General features: G+C 38.4%; 1 protein-coding gene across 1 annotated transcript in view; it reads left to right on the forward strand.

Annotated features, from left to right (window-relative positions):
* Positions 1-8: 8 nt before the first annotated feature.
* Positions 9-25,665, forward strand: part of LOC144315651 (amine sulfotransferase-like) — a 38,660-nt gene continuing 13,003 nt past the window's right edge. Inside the window, exons 1-3 of the mRNA XM_077900531.1 lie at positions 9-5,760; positions 10,726-13,036; positions 16,161-16,313. Of these exons, the coding sequence (XP_077756657.1) occupies positions 16,172-16,313 (142 nt within the window). The 5' untranslated portion in view covers positions 9-5,760; positions 10,726-13,036; positions 16,161-16,171. The remainder of the gene's footprint in view (positions 5,761-10,725; positions 13,037-16,160; positions 16,314-25,665) is intronic.

The following is a 25,665-nucleotide window of genomic DNA, read 5'->3' on the forward strand; positions in this document are numbered from 1 at the left end:
TCATTAATATAAAATATTAGAAGACAGAAGTGAAGAGAACATTAAACCTGCGGAATTCTAGCCTTTGGGCATGATAAATTTAAACCTTTACAAAACCAGAAAGCTAAATTATATTCAGGATTAAAGTGGACTTTAGTCTTATGTTAGTATTTGAATCAGCATCCTTTATGGAGTTATTAAAAGGTATGCATTCCTAGGCCCTCCTCAATTTAGGTTATTAAACACTGACCTTAATCTGAATTTTAAAACCGTGAGATCTCATGCCAGTGACACAGATTATTCCATTACTTACTCCTTGGTAAGAATCCCTGTTCTGTAGTTGTGAAATATATATATTGTGTTGTTCCAGTACTTTTCTAGTTTAAACAGTCTGAAAAGATCTGAATTCTTGAGGTTATACACTGTCTGCAAGAGAACACACATCTACATTAATACACGTATGAGACCTTCTTGTAATAATTTGGAATGGTTGACATGAGGATTTCAGGTAGGAAAGCCAGGCTTCATGCAAGTTATCCAGTCACTGTAGTTTTGGAGAATTGAATCTTAATCCTAACAGGAAATTACTGTGCTATTGCAAATCACTGCCTTCTTTCAAAAATGCCTATACTACATATCCACAAGCACAAGCAGTACCACGTGTTTATTTTTGGAGTTAGACCTATTGCTAAAATCAGATTATTTAAGACAAAACTATCACTGAAGAGTATAATTCTTTTTCACTGGCTTTGGTTCCGACCAGTAAAAGGGAACAGCAGTAGTGTTCAGCATTTTTCTGCAGAGATAAGTCTAAAAGTTTCTTTTGTGTGAGAATTAGCTTTTTCTAAAGAGAGATCCTTTCTGAAGCTGATCAGTAGATGCATTAAGAACTTAAGAGCAGTTTAATTAAGGGTAAGATAAGCAGTGATGAACAATGTAGCACCGAGGTCAATGAAGATTTGACCTTAAAGTGTCAAGAGTGAGACTACCTCCTCCTCACACATGATTTTTTTAAAGTATTAGCTTTATATATTTTCTGTGGGTATTGAAGTGGATTCTGTCTTTGTCATTTCAGAATGTAGGCAGAACCTAATGTACGGAAATTAAGACAAAGAGTTAGTTCTAATGATACTCCCAAGTATTTTCATCTGGAATAAATATTAATGTTAATATTTCTTTTATTTTCTGGGAATTAATAAAAGACTCTACTTCTCAGACTGGAGCACACATGATCCCAGGATGTGCAAAAAGCATGACTGGTGGTATGTGAAGCAATAATTGGCCATCTCAGATTACCAATTTTGCTCTTGGATTTGGGATAATTTTTGCTCTGGTTTCTCTACTTATGCTAAATTGTATAAAATATTCTAAGATTAAAAACAAATATAAATATGTGTATTCTCTGCTGTATCCCTATGACAATATCCGGCACTGAATAGGCATCTAATATTTGTTGAATGAGTGAATTATGGAATAGAATGCAAAATTGTCATGCATTTTGAAGGTAAAACATTGACAGAAGAAATGTTCTATTTGCCACCTGCAGCTTTGAAGAATGCTTCTGGATTCTGCATTAACTTCAAACACATCTAAAAGGCTACATGAACATTTCCTAGTTGAGATAACATCAGGAAGAGTATGAATAACAGGTCTTGTGGGTGTAAAGGATGAGTTCATTGATTGTACTGTCACCAGTTCCAAAGGTATATGTGCCAAGAAGCAAAGAGACACATTCCTGGATTCCAGGAGAAAGGAGATTGTGGGTTTTCAATATTTATGTGCTAGCTCACTGTTTGTATTAGAACACAAAGTAGGTAACTACCTCAAGTAGCTCACAGTGTTTGTCCTTCAGAGATCATACGTGTCAGGCAGCAAAGGTAGCCATTGTATGATTATACATTAAAATGGGTCACAACTTCGGAACTGTAGGGAGTAATTTTAGAGACCGTGGAGATCTAACATGATAAGGAAAGTTTTTCACAAGTGATACATGGAGTAGGAGTCCATAGGAATGACATTAGTTTGTTTGCTGCCTTAGGCCCTATGTCAGAGTGAGAGATGCAGAATGCTGCCAAAAGGTCTATTATGAAGTTTATAGCCTTCTGTTTCATGTCAACTTTTTTGGGCAAAGGACTTGGAAAGAAAAGGGATGAGATAGGTTGGGAATGCACAATTTAGTGCACTTTCCATTAATAAGAAATGGAAATATGCTAGAAAAGTTTCAAGGATATTGTAAGGGATATCAAATCAAAATTTAAATAATGGCTGTGCAGAACCATTTTGGCCTCTGAGGTAAAAGGAATCAATAGTAATTACCTAAAATTTACTTATTTTATTTATTTTGGATTTTACATTAATCTTTATTTTTTAAAATACTGCATTAAAATATTATTTATCTTAATAACTGAGTTTTTGGTTCCTCTTTAAATTTTACACCTAAGATCAGTGCCTCACTTGCCTGCCGTAGTCCATGATAGCTCCAAAAAGCTTTCAGGGTTCCCTGACCTCTATCCTAAGATTATTAATGAGAAAGGCCTGGAGGTAGAACCATGTGGAGTTTTAGGTAACGGGGGGCTTCCTTATGTAAATGAAGATGCTCAGAAAACAACAAATAGAATGAGCCATATCAGCTTCAAGCAGATATTTAAGCAAAGCAATTAAGGACCTGGAGATTACTAGACTGTGGGCTACTGCCACATGCCTAAGACATCAAAAAATAGGTTATAGTTGGGCACGTGGTTAGCTCAGTTGGTTAGGCAGTTACGCGTCTGCCTTTGGCTCAGGTCATGAGCCCAGGGTCATAGGATCAAACCCTGCATCAGGCTCCCTGCTCAGGGGGAAGTCTGTTTCTCCCTCTCCATCTACCCCTCCCCACAGCTTGTGCTCACTGTCTCTCTCAAATAAATAAATAAAATCTTTTTAAAAAAAATAGGTTATAGCTTTGACCATACCAATCCAAACATAGCTAGATGTGATACAATCATGGGTAAAAAAAAAAAAAAATTGTACTTCAAGTTTGGTGATATCTTTAATAGATTGATTCTTCTGGAACTCACTCTGTCTAGAAAGGATGGATCTAGGACATTTTTAATCTCTACTTTTGGGCTAATGTTTTTAAAAGAACTTCTTGATATGAATTTGGATGTATCTTCTAATATTTTCGTAAAGGTCAGATTGATTCATCTCTATTGTTTGAAAAGGCCTTTAGCCATTAGGATTTAAGAGTGTTTGTTTTAAAATGTAAATATTGATTATAAGGCCCTTAGAAATGACATTAAAGTCTTAGGCACATTCTCAAAGATTTGCATTTAATATCCTTTTTTTTTTTTTTTTTTTTTGCTATTATCAACTAATTTTATTGGATTCTATCAGAGATAGGAAGTGTTTTTGTGTCTGTATATTTTATGAAGAGAGTTTGGAATGTCTGTCTTCCTGACATAGGTGATCAATTGATATGAAATAGGACATGTTGAGCCAGCCCCAGAGAGCTTGAACACAAAGGGGAAAAGTGAAGATTTAATGTTTACTACTTAATATTTTAGTTCACCAGTAAAGGTTAATGCATGTGTAGCACGAAAATTTTTTAAGATGGCACTATTGGAAAGAGTGAGAATTGGAGTAATAGGCTCTTCTAATAACTGACAGTTTGCACATCATTCCACTTAATTTCTGGTCCTCAATTTCCTCATCTGTAAGCAGGGATTACAATAATTTCTGAATATGGAAATCTTAAAATTGACAACTAATACACATGTTCAGCTTAGTGAGTTAACACTGCCGTTGTGGGGCCTTGTGTACAAATCTCCCTACATTTCCCACACTGCCTAGTGTCCTCTCCTCACACAGTGAAATTATAGGGAAGAAGTGTACTGCCATTGGCCGAATGCATGTGTCCCCCAGAAGTTCTTACGTTGAGATCCTAAGCCCCAAGGTGAGCTTTGGGGAGGGGATGATTGGGATTGGCACTCTTACCAGCTACGTGAGGTCACAGTGAAAAGACCCCCACAGAAGGGTATTCTCTCCAGACACGAATTTGCTGGTGTCATGATCTTGGACTTCCCAGCCTCGGAACTGTGAGAAGTAAGTATCCATTGTTCGTAAGCCACCAGTCTGTGCTGTCTTGTGATAGCAGCCTGATTGGAGTAAGACAGGTACCCTTCTGTCTTCCTTTTGCCATTATTTCATCAAAAAGCAAATCCAGAAACAAACAAAACATGTAGCAGTGCAGGTGGCATGTCCTTGAGTGATGGTTGCACAAATGTTGCCCTGCATTCCAATTGTAGCAGCAAAACTGCCTCAAGTTAAAAGAATTTGAAAGGCATCCCAGGTCCTTAGCTCCCTGTTTGATCATTTGTGGGTTTTGTTGCTGTTTAATTGCAGTTCAACTTCCTCCTCTGCCCTCCTCTGCTCTCACTCCCTCACAGGTGGTGAGGTGAGGGCGCTTCCTAGTCTGCAGGCATATCTCGGTCTGTGTCCTCAGAAGCAGCCAAAGGAAAACATCCTATGAAATGATTTCAATTAAAGCAGCTTGGTGACCTAATGGCAGAACAGCCTTGGAGCAGAACCAACTGAGGGCAGAGTTTGGTGGGGTGGGTATTGAGCTGGGGCCCTTGGTGGTGCTAGGAAACTGGTCTGGATGGGGCCTGGAAAAATGTGGGAGCATTTTTGTTTCTCACAACATATCAGGGTGGGAAGAAGCCAGGAATCTGGATTCTTTCTCCCTACAGCTGGAGAAATTTTTGTAGACAAAGGCACAGAAATAAAGTAACAGAGACCTGGAGACCTTATTCCCTATACTGGGCACTTGTTCAAGTTTTGTGTCCCATGTACTCTTGGTATCTGTGGCTAATTGTAGGTCTTTCTGTATTTGTCCAGAATTTATAGAAGTGTGAAAGATGCACTGAAAGGGGTTTATGCCATCCTGGAGCCAGAACTAGAGTGATAGAATTATGACTCTAGGATATTAAATGGAGTTTGGGCAACTATGGTCTTTTTTAAGTTGCTCTAGAATAGACTGATCTCAGATAAAGTCATGGCCTCCCTAGAAGGATTTGCACTGTTCCAGTATGAGTAGTATATATATATATATATATAGAAAACAAGTACCTGTGGTTGTCCTTGGAACATGGTCTTTGTTAGGTTCTCTCCTACCCTTTCATGTATGCCTGGTTTTTCCAGATAACAAGTGTACTGCATTTCATACTCATCTCAGTCCTCATTTAGGTAAATACCAGACAGAAGAAATTCATTTAACATTCAACCCTATTAAAGAGAGTAATAGGGGTGTCAGCATCGTAGCTGGGTAAGTTCTTCATTTTTCTCTTTCTTTCCATTTGTGTCTAATTAAACATCCATGGCTGAATAAAAGTGCCTCCAGAGAGCATACTGAGAGATCCATCCATCTGCATTCCAAAGAGGGTGGATTAGGAATCATAGAGATTATGGGGCCAAGGGAAGTGCAGCAGCATCAGTGGCAGTGCTGATCCTGGCATTGGAGGCAGAGGAGGTAGAAAGCAGAGTGGTAAGTCAAAGTCTCCCTGGCTGCTCAGGTACATGGAGGAACCTGTTGCTGTTCAGCACCTGGATTTCTGAGGAACTCTGTGACTGGCACAAGGGAAGGAAGGGGAGGAAATGATTTGGAGGAAGGTGTTTCCTGCTGTCTGCCTTGGGGTTTCAAGAAGTCTGGGAACTCTGAGACCCTACCCACCCATCGCACTGGCCTTGGGTACACCCATGACCCAAGTGCTAAAGCCCACAACTGCCCTGCCACTCTGCCACCAGGTTTGTTTTGGTTTTTGTTTTGTTTTGTTTGTTTTTTAATTCCCTAAGTGTCAGATCTCTTAGGTGTGCTCCTAATTAGTGGTGAGTCAGCTCCAATAAGAAAATAAAATATTTTGCTAGATCATGACCTTCTGGGAAACAAAAGTAAGGTTTCTGATTGCCAATTTGCTTAACTGTTAGAATCAAAGTCAACAAAACCTTTCCTAAATAAGAAAGATGCTTGAACCTTCAAGTGAGATGACAAAGGCACATTTCATCCAAAATCATAGTATGATGGTATCACAAAGAGAAAATGACAATAGTCCAGGGACTAAATTCAGAGGCAAAGAATATTGTGATCTTATTCCTATATAATTGCTTTTATGAAGCTTCTGTGAAGAATTTCAATGAGCCAGAGAAAATTTAGGAGGCATCTCAGAGAATCTGGGCATAAAATTAATGAACAGAAGGAGTGTGTTACCAAAGAGATTGAAATTATAAAAAGGAACCAAAGAAATTCTGGATGTGAGGGACTCAACACATGAGATGAGAAATGAATTAGAAAACATAGGAAATATAGTGGGTCAGATGGGAGGGAGAATGAACTATCTAATGATAGGAATTGGGAAATGATTCAAGCGGAAGAGAAAAGAGACTAAGATTTTTAACATGTCGAGAAACCCTATTTGAGTTATCAGATTAGAAAAGCCAATATAAGAATATCAAGAATACCAGAAGAAGAGTGGAAGGGGGCAGCATTTATTTAAAGAAATAATTGCTGAGAGTTTCCCAACCTGTGGAAGGAAGTTAACATACAAGTCCACAGAGCTAATAGAACACTTTATTATCTTTCTCAACGACACATTATAAATGTCAAAACCAATGGTAAATAATTTTAGAGGCAGAGGAAAGAATTGGTGCAAAGGAAGCTCTCACAACCCAACTCTTTAGACTATGGGCAGATTTCTCAGCAGAAACACTACAGGCCAGGAGACAATGGAATGACAGATTCAGAATACTGAAAGGTACCAGTGGCAGTCATGAATACTCTGTCACCAAACATATCAGATATGAGGGAAAGTAAGGGTTTTCCCCAGACAAACAGAAGCTGAAGGAGTTTGCCAACACTAGACCTGTCTTGCAAGAGAGGTTGAAAGACCTCTTCAAGCTAAAATGAAAAGACACTAGTGACAAAAAATGAAATCACACAAAACTCATCAAGGTGATAGAGACCATCAAAATAGGGAGATTCAGTTGAATAGTATTTTAAACAATTACAGAATAAAGGTTAAAGGAAGAGAGCATTGAAAATAATGATAGGGACTACAGTTGGTTAAGGAATTCACAGCATAACAAGAGATAATTTTGACATAAAAGGGAGGAGTGGAAAAAAGTGTGGAACCATTATAAGTGAATGAATATGAGTTTCTAGCAGTAAATAAAGGTCTAGCATTTATGTAAGCCTCAAGGTAACCATAAGGCAAAACTTGAGAGCAGAAACAAGCGAATATGAGTTGCTAGCAGCAGAAAAAGGACTTGTATGTTTTATGTATTGTTCAAGGAAACCCCAAAACAAAAATCTAGAGAAGACACATCTATACACACACACACACACACACACACACACACACACACGGAAGACTGAGCAAATAAACAAAACCCGCCACTTTACAGAGGTAGAAACAATGAAAAAGAAAGAAAATAGGTAGAAAACCAGAAAGCAAAAGATAAGAGTATAAAGTCCTTAAGTATTAATATGATTACCCTAATTATAAATGGATTAATTCACCAATTATAATGCACACAGTGGCTGGATAAAGAAAAAGCAAGACACAAACTGTGCTATATGCTGCCTACAGGAGACATATCAGCTCTAAAGACATACATAAACTCAAAGTGAAGAGATGGAAGATGGCTTTCCAAACAAATGGAAACCAAAAGAAGACAGGTGCAGGCTGCTATTTTATATCAAACAAAATGGATTTCAAGTCAAAAGTAACAAAAGAAAGTCATTATATGAAGGTAAAGGGTCAATAAATCAAGAAGATATAAAAGCCACAACTATTTCTACTCTCAACGTTGGAGCACTGAAATATATTAAGCAAATACTAACAGAACTTAAGGGTGAAATATACAGCAATTCAGTAATAGTAAAGGAAGGTATTTCATTACCTCACTATCAGCAGTAGGTTCATTATCCAGATAGAAAATCAACAAGGAAACATTGGAATGGAAGCATACTTTAGAAGAAATGGACTTAATAGAACAATGAATGTCCTATCCAATATCTGCAAAATACACATTCATCTCATTATTCTGCAGTATAGATTATATAATAGGATACAAAAATCTTAGGAAATTTCAGAAGATTCAATTTATACCAACTCTCTCTTTTTATTTTGTATGATACTGACAAGAAAATGAAAACATCCACATATGTAGAAACTGAATGACACACTTCTGAATAATCAATGGGTCAAAAATAAATCATAAGAAAGACATTACCTAAAAAAAAAAAAGAAAGACATTACCTCAAAACAAATGAAATGGAAATGCAACATATTAAACATTTTTAGCACATCATATCAGATCTTATGTACAGCAGGAAGAGTTCTGAATGGCTATTTAATACCAATAATCACATATTACAAATTAGATATCAAATAAAGTCCTTAATTTTACAGCTTGAACTAGAGAACAAGTTAAGCCCAAAGTTAACTTGGGAAAAAATACAGATCAAAAGATGAGAGCAGAAATAAATTAGAGACCAGAAAAACAATAAAAAGAATCAAGAAAACTAAGAGTGCTTCTTTGAAAATATCACCAAATTGACAAAACTTTACCTAGATGAACAAAGAAGAAAAGACAGACAAATAAAATTAGAAATGAAAGAAGAGATAGTGCAAATGATACTACAGCAATAATACGTAGGAGCCTAAGAGACTACTAGGAACAATTACATGCCAGCAAATTACATAATCTAGAAGAAATGAATGCATTTCTAGAAACACAATGTACCAAGAGTGAATCAGAAGAAATAGAAAATCTGAACAAATGAGTAAAGAGATTGAATCAGTTATCAACCCGCACCAAAAAAGTAGGATCAGATGACTGACTTTACAGATTAATTCTACCAAACATTTAAAGAAACAATATCAATCCTCCACAAAGTCTTCCATAATATCAAGGAGGAAGTGACATTTTCAAACTAAATCTGTGAGGCCGCTCTTAACTCTCATACCAAAATCAGACAAGAACACCAAATACCAAAGCTGAAACAGGAAGAAATAGAAAAATTGAACAGACCCATAACTAGCAACAAAACTAAAAGGCAAGCTACAGAATGGGAGAAGATATTTGCAAATGACATAGGGCTAGTATCAGATCTATAAAGAATTTATTGAACTCAACACCCAAAAAACAAATAATCCAGTCAAGAAATGGGCAGAAGACATGAACAAACATTTCTCCAAAGAAGACATACAAATGTCCAACAAGCACATGGAAAAATGGCCCACATCACTCTGCATCAGGGATATACAAACTAAAATCACAATGAGATACCACCTCACACCAGTCAAAATGGCTAAAATTAACAAGTCAGGAGAAGACATGTTGGCAAGGATGCAGAGAAAGGGGAACCCTCTTACACTGTTGGTGGGAAAGCAAAATGGTGCAGCCACTCTGGAAAAAAATGTGAAGTTTCCTCAGAAACTTGAAAATAGAGCTACCCAATGATCCAGCAATTGCCCCAAATACTAGGTATTTACCCCCAAAAATACAAATACAAATACAAATATAGTGATCCAAAGGGCCACCTGCATATATATATATTAGAATATTAGTGGTCAAAAGGATGAAATCTTACCATTTACATTGATGTGGGTGCAACTGGAGGGTATTATGCTGAACGAAATAAGTCAGAGAAAGACAACTATCACATTGTTTCACTCATGTTAAATATAAGAAATAGCACGGAGGATCGATCATAGGGGAAGGGAGGGAAAACTGAATGGAAAGAAATCAGAGAGGAAGACAAACAAGCAACTCTCAACTATGGGGCACAAACTGAAGGTTGGTGGAAGGGAGGTGGGAGGAGGGATGGGGTAGCTGGGTCATGGACATTAAGGAGAGCACATGATGTGATGAGCACTGGGTGTTATATAAGATGAATAGCTGGACTCTACATCTGAAACTAATGGTATACTATATGTTGGCTAATTTAATTTAAATTAAAAATAACCTTGAAACTAGACCAATATCCCTGATGCAAAATTCTCCACAAAATAGCAGACCAAAATCAAGAGCACATTAACATATTATATACCTGGACCAAGTGGGATCTGCCTCTAGGATGCAAGTTTCACTCAACACACACAACTCAATAAATGTAAAATACCAATGAAATAAAAGATAATGTACCATGATTATCTCAATAGACACTGAAAAAGCAACTGATAATACACAACATCCTTCCATGCTAAAAACCCTTAATAGATTGAATATACCACAACATAATAAAGACTATTTTGACAAGCCACAGCTAATATCATGGTCAATAGTGAAAGTTTGCAAGCTTTTCCTCTAAGATCAGGAGTGAGACATGGATGCTCACTCTCACCACTTCTCTGGTACTAAGTCCAAGCTAGAGCCATTAGGCAAGACAAAGAAATAAAAGGCATCCAAATCAGAAAGTAAGAAATAAAATAGCCAATATTTGCAAATAAAGGAATATATATATATATAAAATCCCAAATCCCAAAGAGTCGATCAAAAAATTGTGGAATCAACTATCAGAGTAAAGTCTCAGGATGCAAAATCAATATACAGAAATCCATTTCATTCCTTTACACTAGTAATGAAATATCTGAAAAAGAAATAAAGTATTTAATTCCCAGTAACATCAAAAACAATGAAAAATCTTAGTAAATTTAACCAGGGACATGAAAGACCTGTACAATGTAAACTCTAAGACTTTGCTAACAGAAATCAAAGAATACAAAACAAATGGAAGGACGTCTCACACTTGTGGATTGGAAGAATGAATATAATGATGTCCCTACTACCCAGGGCCATCCACTGATGAAATTCAATCCTCATCAAAATACCAAAAGCATCCTTCTAAGAAGTAAGAGAAGTAGTGCTGAAATGTATGTTTCAGGGGTTTAACTCTGTATGTGTTCCTTTCAATCTCTTCATGTTGATCCTACTCATTGTTGAGCTTCATAGATGTGCAAATTAATATTTTTCATCCAATTTGGGAAGATCTTGGTCATAATTTCTTCAAACATTTTCTTTTGCCCTTTCCTCTCCTGTTTGCACTTATGTTGGTATGCTTGATATTTTCTACAGGTCTCTGAGGCTATGTTCAGTTTTCTTTATTCTTTGTCTTCTTTTCATTGTTTGTATTTCTTTTCTCTATTGATCTGTTTTCATTTGCATGATTCTTCTGCTGGAGCAAACCTTTCTTGAGTGGCTCAACAAATGGGACATATTTTTTACAGTTGTTTTGTTTGCTAAGTCCAAAGTCTGGGTCCATTCAGACACTGTTTTTATTAATTGCTCTTTTTTCCTGCCCATGTACCATACTTTCCTGTTTTTTGGCATATGGTATTTTATTGTGAAAACTAAATATTTTCAGAATTCTGATCTTGTCCTGGAAGTGGTTGTTCCTCTTTTTTGCTTTATTTTATTTTTAATGTTTTTAGATAGTGGCTCACTAGAACTAATTCTATGGAATCTATCCCCAACCTTATGCACACTCTGATGTCACTATTTAGATATTTTTTTGAATCTTGTGTTATATTTAAGACAAGGCCAAGGTAGTTTATTCATCATTCAATAATAGATCAAGAGATTGTGCTTAAACCTCTTAAGCAGGTAATTTTTCCAGCTTTTCAGCATCATAAGTTTAGCAAATAATGAAAATGTGCATAACCACAAGTATCAGTTTACTTTCCTCAAGTTATTTGTTTTAGGAATTATTCCTTCCTAGGAATTGACAACTTTTGCTTCATGAAATGTGTTATGTTTTAATTTAGAGAACACTGAGAAAGAGGTTTTCTGAATAATTGCAAGGTCAAATTTCTGTCACATTAAACACTTTCCTAACAGTAAAATTTCTCCAAGAAAAGGGATTAAAGCCTTCCTTGGATCAAAATTTTATTTAGTGAAAGGTGACAATAGGAAAGGTGAAACCAAAGATGAACTCTAAAGTTGTCAAGAGTAGTTCTAAATGAGAAAAAAAAAAAGGCTACCTTTGCCTGGTGATATGTTTACAGAGGAGGACTGAGAGGAGATGTGTTAGAAAGGGCTTGAGTCATGTTCCAAAGCTGTTAGTGTGCATGCCATAACATCAACAAATGCCAAGGAGTGCTGATTTATCTTAGCATATGTGAAGAAACGTTTGCTTTCAAGAACTAATAAGAGAAACAGCATCTAAGGTCAAAAATCCAAGTACATATAGAGGGAACTTGAATAAACCTTAGAATGTTTATCCTTTATGATCATTCTGTTTGGAAAACAAACTGACAGGCTAGAGTGTGGAACCCCCGAAAAAGAGGACACAAAACTACCTGGGGAGCCAACCCCAGGACCTATGTCTCACTCTGTGATATAGTGAAGTGAAGACTTTCCCAATAGTAACACAACTGAGGGGTTTAATGGCAGCTATGTGGTAACTGGTAGTTAAGTGAGTATTACATTTGTGTCAAGCATATAGTAGAATTTGGGAAAGTGCCTAATCCTTCAAAATAAATAGATTTACTTCCTGAAGATATGTTTATCTCCCCTCAACTTTTCCATTGTTCACACTGCACTTACTCTCCTTCCTATTTCATGAGAAACAACACAAGGATTTAAAGGCACCAATACTCATGCTATTGAAGAAGCAACTCAGTCCATTATACTACTGATCTATGGCCATTAGAGTACCATGAGTGGGACAGCAAGTATGTATACATGCTTTTCAATTAAAGCAGAATATAAGCAGAGACTTTGGACCCTAGTCAGCAGCTCTGAGTAGCACCAAGCTGCTTGAAGCATTATCTTCCTTTATTTACTGTAAATACATCAGAGCTTTTCCTAGACTATCTGATGATCTACTGGTCAACATCAGCCTAATCCCTCCTCCTTAAGGAGCTATTTGTTCTGGGAACCCTGCTACTTAGTGAGTCATTAAATCTCTTTGTGGAAACCTCAGTTTTCATCTGTGTCTTTCTCCTTCAGTAGTACACAATTATTCTTCTCATTGGCTTTTATATCGAGAGCCCACACTTCACTTCAAAGAACGCTCAAGGTGAGTAGCTTCATTGTAGTTTGGGGATGAAACACTTTCTGCTACTTCCTTCTAGGTTCTTTGCTGGTCTGAGAATAGAAACAACAAATACCCACCATTTGCTTCGACGTGGATGGAACTGGAGGGTATTATGCTGAGTGAAATAAGTCAATCGGAGAAGGACAAACATTATATGGTCTCATTCATTTGGGGAATATTAAAAATAGTGAAAGGGAATAAAGGGGAAAGGAGAAAAAATGAGTGGGAAGTATCAGAAAGGGAAACAGAACATGAAAGACTCCTAACTCTGGAAAACGAACTAGGGGTGGTGGAAGGGGAGGTGGGCGGGGGGGTGGGGTGACTGGGTGATGGGCACTGAGGTGGGCACTTGATGGGATGAGCACTGGGTGTTATTGTATATATGTTGGCAAATTGAACACCAATAAAAAATAAATTTATAAAAAAATAGGCAAAAGGGAGACTCACAGAAGAGAAATGTAATTATATGTGTGTGGGAGACCCACAAAGGCATGAAGAGTCAAAGACAGTCTGACAACTGAGTCTTATATACCATCCTTGTGGGAGAACTAGCTGTGGTGCCTATCTAAGAACTGAATCTTGTACTCCTGGGCACACTGCGGATGCGTGAGGTCCTGAATTGGCACATTGACTCTTGTCCACATTATTCTACAGATATAAGGTCCTCCACTCCCCCTCCTTGAGTTAATAGCCTATTCTTTTACCTTTTGAAGTAAACATGCTTTTCTCTGTTTCCCCAAATTAATCATTCCTGTAGCCAATCTGCTAGCTCTCTTAATAAAAACTGTAGGAGACAAAGCCTTGGGATCCAAGTCCAGTCTGAGTTCAAGTTCGAGTCTTGGTCCCCCTGTCCTCCCATATTAAATTTCAATGACACTCCAAATCTTTCTTCATATGGTCACCTCCTCTCTCTTCCTCTAGCCTTCCCTGTCTGGTCCCCCACTTTCTTCTCTGTCAATTCATATTGATGATTCCAGCTACTTTGCAGCTTTCCTAAATCTCCTTTATAAAGAGAGGCTATTAATCCTCTATTTTCTAGTAACAGTGTGACTGTCAAAATATATCCCAGGCTCCATGGCACATCCTGAGCAAAGGAGAAGGGGGTAATATGCTTCAGAAATCAAAAAGGAGAAGGGAAATTCACAGGAAGTTGAGAAGAGCACATATTTGATAAACAGATGTGTTCCATGCCATCAAAGTGTCTTGCTACTAGAAAAAGCTATATGTGGTAGTAGCTCTATTCCTGGTACAGGCTCCCTATCCAAATTCTTTTAGGCAGAAGGTAAAAAGCTGTTCTGAGTCTGCTGGGTCTTAATTGCTTTCAGCTAAAACAATCCACATGCCAAATTGGTACTTTAGGGGTGACGTACTCTCCGCTTCCTTTCTCTTGACTGTACTGTACTAATTATGCAGTTTTAGGTGTTTGGTAGTTTTCTAAACATTAGACTAAATATGTGTAAGCTATCAGCCCTTCTATATGACAGAATACTATACTCTACTACTTTTGCTTTGATTTTCAATGAACTGATCCATTATGTGATTCCAAATATTTATGTAGAGATTTAAGAACATATACTAAAAGAAAGATATAATTCACTGAGGTGAGAGTAATTATACTAAGATCTAATATAAGTAGAATATAAGATGGTAGAATTATGTTTACTTCATGAAGAGATCAAGATGTTATAATTGGCTCATCATTATTATAACAAGATGTTATAAAAGGCTCATCATTATTGTTTTGATCCCAAGACATGGAATTGGCTACTGTTAAGGAGCCACTGCTGCTTTATAGTGGACGTTAATATTAGAGCCCAATGGGTATGGAGTTGTAAAGTAGCTGGTTTCTCTGAACACTAAGGATGGCAAGGATGAGAATCCTTAAATAACTCTAGTGACAGGATGACATATCTTCTTCTCTCTCTTCCTCTAGCCTTCCCTGTCTGGTCCCCCACTTTCTTCTCTGTCAATTCGTGTTGATGATTCCAACTACTTTGCAGCTTTCCTAAATCTTCTTTATAAAGAGAGGCTATCAATCCTCTGTTTTCTAGTAACTGTGTGACTGTCAAAATATATTTCAAATATTTCTTATCTCCCTTTGTCTTCTCATGATGACCCTTGGCCCAGGTGTCCTGGAATTGCTTTCAAGTTGTGTCATTCTGAAGCTGTTATTTTGTTAACTGTTCCTGTGACTGACTACTTTGGAAAATAGAAAAAAAGGACGCTTCAGAGTCTTCTGGAAGAACTCTAAGTCAACTATCACCTCAGAGTTTATAGTATCAAGAGATTATTTTCCATATGGCTAGTGAGAGATAATAATGAAAGGCAAAATATATACATGAATGATGACTCATGAGGCTCGGTTTGCACTATGTATCAACCATTATTTGAATGTTTTCTCTAAGACTTTCACTTTGTGCTATTGGTCATCTAGTCATTATGGAAATTTAATTGCTCACATTGCAATTTATCAGCTTCCTGGAATACAGTCATGTGTGTTAATTCTTCTACATGTTACAAGTTAAGAAATAAAGCAAAATTTAAGTTAAAAGTTACCAAAGATATTTCGAATGCATAATTTCTACCCAGGAAGTATATAAAGAAAAGCTTCTAGAAACCTGCTAAACACTAACACATTATATTCCAGTTATGGGGGGAAAAGTCCAGCTAATGAAGGAATGATGGGAGACAAGTGTTTCTGAAGCCTGTTCAAATCCAACTTGTATGTTCATTTTTATATGTGTGTGTATATATATATATATATATATATACATACACATATATACGTATGCTTTCTAATTAAAGTATCTTTTTGCTACTACAAAAATTATTTTTTAACTATTTTCCTTGTAGCTAGAAAAATGGAGTACACATACATAGAACTAACCTAGAGCCTATGAACAATTGGTTCCCAGCATTGGACCAAACACCACATGTCTGGAATCCAGGAAGTAGCTTACAGAGCCAGCCACTTCTCAGTGTTTGTGAAGAAAACAAGATATCAATTTATTCTCTCAGTATATGGTCAACAACTGAAGATACAGAAGGGAAGAGACCATAGACACTCACTAAATCTCTTTCAAATAATTTTGTCTCTCTTTTGCAGGTGACTGAAATATGGAAGACGGAGACGGATTTTTATTCAAATTTAAAGGATATTATTTTTATCGCAAAGGAATTGATATTGACTTTATAGAAAACTTAGATAATTTTGAAATCAGAGAAGATGATGTCTTCATAATCACTTACCCTAAATCTGGTTAGTTCTATATTCTAATAGCTAATCTAAGAAATCAGATGATACTTTAATAATGTGGGAACTGTCTTTTTAGTAGTATTCTATATGGATATATACACTTCTACTAAATATCATGGTGTGTTGAATTTAATATCCTATGAAATAAGGTCTTTTACAATGTAGCTACAAGTAATTTTTGTTTTTTTTTTTTAAATATTTTATTTATTTATTCATGAGAGACAGAGAGAGAGGCAGAGACATAGGCGGAGGGAGAATCAGGCTCCTCACAGGGAGCCCGCTGTGGGACTCAATCCTGGAACCCTGGGATCGCACCATGAGCCAAAGACAGACACTCAACCGCTGAGCCACCCAGGCATCCCTACAAGTTATTTTTGATGTAGACAAAGAAATGGAGAAATATTGAAGTAGATATTTTAAAGACACCCTATCAAACATTAAATTGCTAAATTGGGTTGGGGAGGCTGCAGAAATATTTATCATTTAGAAAGTTGGGCAGCCCGGGTGGCTCAGCGGTTTAGCGCCACCTTCAACCCAGGGCCTGATCCTGGAGACCCGGGACTGAGTCCCACGTCAGGCTCCCTGCATGGAGCCTGCTTCTCTCTCTGCCTGTGTGTTTGTGTGTGTGTGTCTCTCTGTGTCTCTCATGAATACATATATAAAAATCTTAAAAAAAAAAAAAAGCTACCTTGAACTATAGTTGAAGTTGTATTTAATAACCAAGTGCATGAGAAGGAGGAAATTTAATTTATACTAATTATCACAGTGCGTAGTAATCCTCAATTATTTGGGTCTTATTTTGCTAGAGCACTCAGAAAGGACCAAAACATACATACATGTATACAATGCATATATACATAAATGTGTGTGTATATACATGCATGTCTATTCAAGTCCTTTATCCATGTTTTAAGTGGGTTTCTGTAATCTTTATTATTGTGTTATATGACTTGTTAATATATTTTGGATATTAACCCCTTATTTGATAAATGAGTTACAAATATTTTTTTCCTTTTAATGCTACCTTTTCATCTTGTTGATAGCTTTCTTTGCTGTACAGAAATGTTTTCTGAGTTAGGCTCAAAAGATGGACACATTAAAGATGTGTATTAGAAAAATATGTAATTAGCACGTTAAATCTGTGGTTTCATGAATATCACTACTTTGGATAAAAGTGAAATCAATAACAATGTTACACCTAAGACTATGTAAAGAAAAATATTGAGTACATAGTATAGGAGGGCAAGTTGGAAGTGTCTATTCAAAACAAAAATATAAATAGCTGAGGACTCTGCAATTGAACTTCTGGGAAACAACCCTGGGTAAATATGTATATGTGTGTGTGTGTGTGTGTGTGTGTGTGTGTGTGTGTAACACACTTCCAATGTGGTGATTTGTAATAGCAAAAGCAGAAAACAGTCTTAACTAGCCAGCACAAAAGAAACAGGTAAGACGTGATAAAGTCATATGATGACACTCAATATGGCAGTTACAAAGGATGAGTTGAACCTACTTTAGGAAAAACAGCATGCATAGACCTCAAAAACATTGTTTGGCAAAGAAAGCAAATTGCAGGACTCAATATAACATTTGTATTAAACACACAATAATGTTTTCAAAATACTCATATATGTAAAAGTCTTAAAAAGAATTTAGATGGACATACAGCAAACATAATAGCATATTAGAGAGGGAAGGCAATGATAGTCAAATGAGGCTAGCTTTACTTATAAATCTAATTTCTTAGAGAATGGATTTTTGTGTCACTTGAGTAGTTAGAACTGATTTCACATTTGAAAAACAAAAATGTAGTATACAATCAGGACAAAGTGATGGTCTGACAGTGCATGAACAAGTAAAGGCTGACCTCATGGCTGCAGGCTGTGCTGCCTCTGCACAGTTCCTGCAGCTGACACAGTTAGTTCCCAAAAGGATCTTCATATACATTTGGCCTGGATGTGCTCCAGGCTATCTCTCTCCGACTTCCTTACCACCCAAGTTGGGGCCCAGGCACCTGGATACCATACATGTTTGAAGCTGTAGGCTTCTTCATGCCTTTGACCATCCAGGTAAATCCCATTGGTGCCCTGGAACTTTCTCAATAACCAAGACATTTAGCATCTCCCAGATTTGGAGGCTCCTCTGTCCCCAACAATTGGGATCAGAGCTCTCAGGGGTCCAGGGATGAGAAGGCTTGTATTCTGATGGGTTAGCACCTAGTGGGCTCCAAGCAGGGATAAGATCCTCAGTGAGGAGCTTGACATCATTAAACCCTATGGGGTAGGTCATATTGTTAGCCCCATTTTACAGATGAGAAAACTGAGGCATAGAAAGGTCGAATGACTTGCCCAATATCACACTAGTGAGTGATTAATAAAAGGGACTAGAAACCACAACTGTCTGTCCTCAGAGCCCAACCAAATCCTACCAGTTTGTCAAGGTTCAGCTCAGGAAGCCTGGAGGTGATCATCCTCTTATCCTTCTCATCCTTCTTCTTCAAAGTATGCATAAATATGATTCAGCTGACTGTGGGAAACAATGAACCCACTGCATCTCCTCAGTAGTAGGGTAGAGATCATGTCTGATTCTGCTCTATATTTCTAGAATAGAGCCTGACAAATAGAGGGTGCTCAATATATGTCTGATGAATGCACAAATATATGAAAACACAAATGAGTGATTAAGGGCAATTTTGTCTGACTGATTCCTATGAGGTCCTTGATACCTTTGCCCAGCTCTGAGGTGCTGTAATACTGAGCTCTCTTGGAATTAAATTCAGCCTAGGATCCTTCTAAAATGAGTCTCCAATATCTTTATGATTTTGCAAACACACCCATATGTAAACATATGGACTAATATATACACACGCACATACTCCACACAAACAAGATGCAAGGGGCCCGACCCATGGTTATGGGTGATGAGCAGGAGGTCTTGGAGGGGCGAGGAGTGAGAAGGAATGGACAGATGGCCCTGATCAGCTCAGATGAGCTCAGCACCTCATTGCGAAAGCCAAGGTGCTCACTGTAGCTCAGGAATTTTCGCCCCAGAGCTAACATCACCTCAATTCCACTTGGTACTTGAAAGCAGTGCCTGAATCCCAGGACTCTACCAAACAGGGACAAGAAATAGGGGAATGTTAGGGGCCAAATATTCAGAGATTGGGAGAGGGGCAGCTTAGGGATCCAGACAGAGCAGGAGGGTAGGAGGGCAGAAGTACTGCTACTGCTCATTGGAGTTGGGTTTGGCATCTGAGTACTTAGTGAGATCGAAGGTTAGGATTCTGCTGCTCACATAGTTCCCTTACTCAGGGCAGCCTCCCATGAGGCTCTGAGACTTGGTGTAGAACTCCTCCTTGAGAGAGATGACAATGGCCTGGAAGTTGGAACTTGATTGCTCCTTGATATAATTTGCTACCTTGCCAATGTCACTGCTATCCAGGGCAGCATCGATATCATCCAGGATGAAAAAGGGGGCTGGCTTCTATCTGTGAATGGCAATGAGCAAGGCCAGAGCTGCCACTCTTCTCCCCCTCAACAAGTTCGCCATAGGCCAGAAGCATTTGCCAGGAGCCATCAGTTGTAACTGATGCCATCCAAGTAGGGTTCCCAAGGGTTCTCAGGGCCCAGGAATGCCTGGGCACTGTTGTCATTGGATATGGCCTCATCGATCTCATCAGTGTTGGTGGCCACAGATTCAAAACAAGCATTGAAATGGTCAAAGTGCTCCTTCTTGATCTGTTTGAATCCCTGCTTGGCTCTCTTGGCTTGCTTTTCAGTCTTCTCCCAGCTTATCTGAGGTCTCCTGTAACTTGCCTTGGACACTTTCCAGCTTTTCTATGGCTTTCATGTTAGGGGTAGCAATATGCTGGAGTACACTCTGCTGCTTATTCAGCTTCTGCTGCAGTGTATTCATCTCCTGTTTGATCTCCTCAGCCTGGGTACCCTTCAGATCTTCACACAGCTCACCATAGTCAATCTCAGTGTGGGCCTCTCATGCAGAGACACTGGAAGTTCACTGGGAACCACTCACTGAATCCTCACCCTGAGAGCTACCCTCTCCCTGACTAATGTCATCCATAGTGCTCTTAGACAGGGGTAACTTGATATCCTAGATCTGGTAAGTCTGTAGCACGTTGTAGCAGTCACTGTGTTTCTTTCTCTTTTTTTTTTAAGATTTTTTTAAAAAAATTTATTTATTTATGACAGAGAGAGAAAGAGAGAGAGAGAGAGAAAGGCAGTGACACAGGCAGAGGAATAAGCAGGCTCCGTGCCGGGAGCCCGGCACAGGACTTGATCCCGGGACTCCAGGATCACACCCTGGGCCAAAAGCAGGAGCCAAACCTGCTGAGCCACCCAGGGATCCTCCTGGTCACTGCGTTTCTGTTCAAGCTTGGTCCCAATGGCTGTTACTTCCTTCTGTAAATGGGTCATTTCTTCATTGGTGTCCCAGTTTCTTACGAATCTCCCCCATCTCACCTCAGATCTCTTAATCAGATGCTGATTCTTCAGGTCTTGTAGCTGGGCCATGGCTTCATCCATGGTCTTTATGTGTCTTTGCTCTTCCTTCTTGAGCTCTTCTATCTCCTTTTCATCCTTTTTCACAGCCTGTTCCCACATGTTGTACAGAAGCTTTTTAGTTGATGTTCATGTTATCCTACTTGCTTATTTTTTGCTTTTCTTGCATTTGTTTATACCATCATATCCAACTCCCATAAAAAAGTCGTTGCTAAGAGCAATGTTTTCCAATAGGAGTTTTATGCTCCAGGTCTTACATTCATGTCGTTAATCTGTTTTGAATTAATGTGTGTAGTGTGAGAGAGTGTTTTATGGAGTCTTTAGTGCTGGCCTAGAGGAATGAGCTTGGAAGTTTTCTTTCCATTCCTATTTTTGGAATAGTTTGAGAAGAATAGGTAATTAATCTTTCTTTAAATATTTGGTTGAATTTCTTTGGGAAGTCATTTAGCCCTGGACTTCTGTTTCTCTTCTCAAGCAGAGTTTTGCTTACTGATTCAATTTCTTTAGTCTGTTCAAATTTTCTATTTCTTCTTGCTTCAGTTTTGGTAGTTTTTATGTTTCTAGGAATGTATCCATTTCTTCCTGATTACCTAATTTGTTGGCATATAATTTTTCATAATATTGTCTTATAATATGTTTGTAATTCTGTGGTGTTGGTTGTGATGTCACCTCTCATTTCTGATTTTATTTATTTAGGTCCTTTATCTCTCTCTCTCTCGATAACTCTGGTTAGTGCTTTATCAATTTTATTAATTCTCTCAAGGGACTAGCTCCTGGTTTCATTGATTTGTTCTAGTGAGGTTTTTGTTTGTTTCTATATCATTTATTTCTTCTCTAATCTCTATTTTCTCCCTTCTTCTGTTGGCTTTAGGATTCATTTGTTGTTCTTTTTCTATCTATGCTTTAGGGGTTAGGTTATATTGTGTATTTGAGATTTTTCTTGCTTCTTGATGTAGTTCTGTACTGCTGTATACTTCACTCTTATGTCTGTTCTTGCTGCATCCTAAAGATTTTGGACTCTCCTGTTTTCAATATCATTTGTTTCCATGTACTTTTTATTTATTCTGTAATTTCCTGGTTGACCCATTCATTTTTTAGTAGAATGATCTTTAACCTCCATGTGCAGTGGTCTTTGCAAATTTTTTCCTGTGGTTGACTTCAAGTTTCTTGATATTGTGGTCAGAAAATATTCATGGTATGATTTCACTCTTTTTGTACTTAATAAGCCTGATTTATGACCTATTATGTGATCTATTCTGGAGAATGTCCCATGTGCACTCAAAAAGAATGTGTATTCTGGTGCTTTAGGATGAAATATTCTGTATCTGTTAACTTCATCTGGTCCAATGTGTCATTGTTTCCTTGTTGATTTTCTGTTTAAATAATCTATCCATTGATGTAAGTGATGTGTTAAAGTCTCTTATTACTGTTGTATTATCATTGATGAGTTCCTCTGTGTTTATTATTAAAAGTTTTATATATTTGGGTTCTCTAGGTTGGGGGCATAAATATTTATAATTGCTTGATCTTCTTCTTGGATAAAACCCTTTATAATATTGTGCCTTTTTAAATCTCCTTTTACAGTCTTTGATTTAAATCTACTTCTAATAAATCAATCAATCAATCAATCAATCAATCTACTTCTGATAGAAGTATAGCTACTCTGCTTTCCTTTTGACATTTGTTTGCATGATGAATGTTCTCTCTCACTTCACTTTCAATCTGCAGGTGTCTTTAGATCTAAATGAGTGTCTTGTTGGCAGCATATACATGGGTCTCACTTTTTTATCCATACTGATACCCTTTATCTTTTGACTTGAGCATTTAGTCCATTTACATAGAAAGTAATTATTGACAGATATGAATTTAGTGTCACTTTATTACTTATTTCAGTGTTGTTTCTGGAGATTTTCTCTGTTCCTTTCTAGTCCATGTTTGCTTTTGGTTTTTCTTTCCCATTCATTGAGTCACGTTCATATTTCTCACAGAGCTGGGTAGTGGTCACAAACTCCTTAGTTTTTGTCAGTTTGGAAAATACTTTTTCTCTCTCCTTCTATTGTGAATGAAAGCCTTGTTGGATAGAGAATTCTAGGCAGCATATTTTTCCCCTCCAGCACATTGAATATATCATATCACTCTCTTCTGGTGTGCTAAGTTTCTGTGGAGAGATCTGCTGCTGACCCTATTTGTGTTTCCTTGTGAATAATGGATTTCTTTTCCCTTGGTACTCACAGGATGTTTTCATATCTCTATACTTTGCAAATTTAACTACAATATATTTTGGTGTTCACCTGCTTTTGTTAATTTTGATAGGAGTTCTCTGTGCCTCCTTGATTTGCATATCTGTTTCCTTCCCCAGATTAGGGAAATTTTCAGGTCTAATTTCCTTAAGGGATCCCTGGGTGGTGCAGCGGTTTGGCGCCTGTCTTTGGCCCAGGGTGCGATCCTGGAGACCTGGGATCGAATCCCACATCAGGCTCCTGGTGCATGGAGCCTGCTTCTCCCTCTGCCTGTGTCTCTGCCTCTCTCTCTCTCTCTGTGTGACTATCATAAATAAATAAAAAATTTTAAAAAAATTATTTCCTTAAAAACTTTTTGCTCCTTATTTCCTCTCTTCTTCTTGGACTCCTATGATATGAATGTTATTATGTTTTATGGAGTCTCTGAGTTCCTAAGCCTGCATTCGTGATCTAATACTTCTCTTTCTCTCTTCTTTTAGCTTCATTATTTCTATAGTTTTATCTTTGATATCCTTTATTTGTTCCTCTGATTCTTCCATGTTTGTGGTCATTAAATCCAGTCGGTTTCAAATCTCAGTTATTGCATTTTTCATTTTTGTCTATTTTTTAGCCTTCATTCTCTGTGGCAAGGGACTCTCTGATGTCTTCTATGCTTTTTTAAAGTTCAACTAGTATTATTAAAATTATTGCTTTAAATTTTCCATCAGGCATACTACTCATGTCAGTTTCTATTAAATCACTGGGCATGTTCTTTTCTTGTTCTTTCTTTTGGGATTAATTCCTCCATCCAGGCATTTTGTCCAGGTCTCTGTCTTTTATTTTGTGTTAGGAAAGCCTATTAGTTTTCCTGCTCCTGAGAGTAATGGCGTTATAAAGAAGAGATCATATACTGTTCAGAGCCTGACACGTCAGGAAGTGTCTCTGGCATATACTGTGTGCACTCTATGGCTATGTTTTAGGTGCTCTTTCCCTCAGGTCCTGTTTAGAGTTTCTCTTTGCCTACAGTAGGGAGTGTTGAACCTTGACCACAGTGTGGTGGGTTTTAGGATTGTGCTGTGGTCTACTTGTTAAAAGACATGTGATGCATTTTCCACTAGAGCTGAAGGTTTATTTTATTTTTTTATTTTTATTTTTGTTTTTTTTTATTTTTTTTATTTTTTTTAATTTTTTTATGATAGTCACAGAGAGAGAGAGAGAGAGAGAGGAGAGAGAGGCAGAGACACAGGCAGAGGGAGAAGCAGGCTCCATGCACCGGGAGCCTGATGTGGGATTCGATCCCGGGTCTCCAGGATCGTGCCCTGGGCCAAAGGCAGGCGCTAAACCGCTGCGCCACCCAGGGATCCCTTTATTTTTATTTTTGAACTGAAGGTTTAGTCAGTTCCCTATAGTCAGTAGACCTTGTGCCTGCAGAGGGTTTCTCCTAGTCTTCTGGGGGATGGGCCCACAGCTCCTGTTCTCAGGCAAACTTACCCTAGTTGAGCAGTGCCTGCAGGTGCAAGGGGATGGGCCTTGTGGTAGTGGTTTAGGCTGTCATTGTTGGACCTGTGCTGCTTACTGAAATTAGTTTATGGTGAGGGGTAGGAGAGAGAAATGGCATCAATCCCCTCCCTCATCCCAGAGAAGGGAGTTGAAGCTTGCTACTGTCTGGGAAGCCCTCACCGAAGAATGAACAGTCTCCCCTCATCTGTCCCAAGCATCCCTAGATTCCTGCCTTCACCCTGTCTGTGTCCAGGCTGACTGCCCACCTGGCAGTGCAATGCACCTGTGTTTTATTCCAGGCAGGTCAGGTGAGTTTTAAAACTTGAAACTTTAGGGAAGGTGTGTTGTGGACCTCCACTTGTCCTCTGGGCGAGGGTCTTGCTGTGCTGGAAACGATGCAGGTCTGTCCCTAAAGTTCAAGAGCCTGGAGTTTGAGGTAAAGCCCAGCAAAGAGCCAGTGTCCAGGTTAGCTGCCCTCACAAGTGGTCTGTGCCCTTGCTGAGCACTGGGGGAAGGTTATGGCACCTGCCAGCCCTTTTGTCCCCAGCGAGACAATGCCATCTTTCCCAGATGCACTCCAGGAAGGGGGAACCATCTCCCCCAGGGAGTCCCATAGGATCCTCAGGTCCTGCTCTCCACTTCAGGCCATCTGCCCTCTTCCACAGGAGCACTGCAGTGCCCACAGGGATCCAGACCAGCCAGAACCAGTCACAGACTTCCAATCCTCCAGTCTTTGAACCCTGCTGATTGTAAGCACTCACGAAAATCTGCCTCTTTTTCCCAGTCACTGTCTGTGTGGGGAAATGTTTTCTTGTGTGATCACCTGTGTACTCCTCCCTCTCTCTTTCCTGTCTCTGTGACCTGGTCTCTCCCACTCTGCAGCATTGGGGATCCTTTTCTCCCCCAAACCACATCTCTGCCTTCTACCTTTAATGATGTGGCCTCTTCTCTCCCTCATGTTGTGTGGTTTGTTCTGTAGTCCTCATGTACCTGGAGAGCAAGGTTCTTGTCTTACAGAGTCAAAGAATGAATCTTGCAGACAAGGGAGAGCAAGTAAAGGGATAGAGTTTTATTAAGCAAGGATATAGAAAAAGCTCTCAGGAGGGAGAGTGATGTAGT

This window comes from Canis aureus, chromosome 1 (assembly GCF_053574225.1).
Source record: "Canis aureus isolate CA01 chromosome 1, VMU_Caureus_v.1.0, whole genome shotgun sequence".
Classification (NCBI taxonomy): domain Eukaryota; kingdom Metazoa; phylum Chordata; class Mammalia; order Carnivora; family Canidae; genus Canis; species Canis aureus.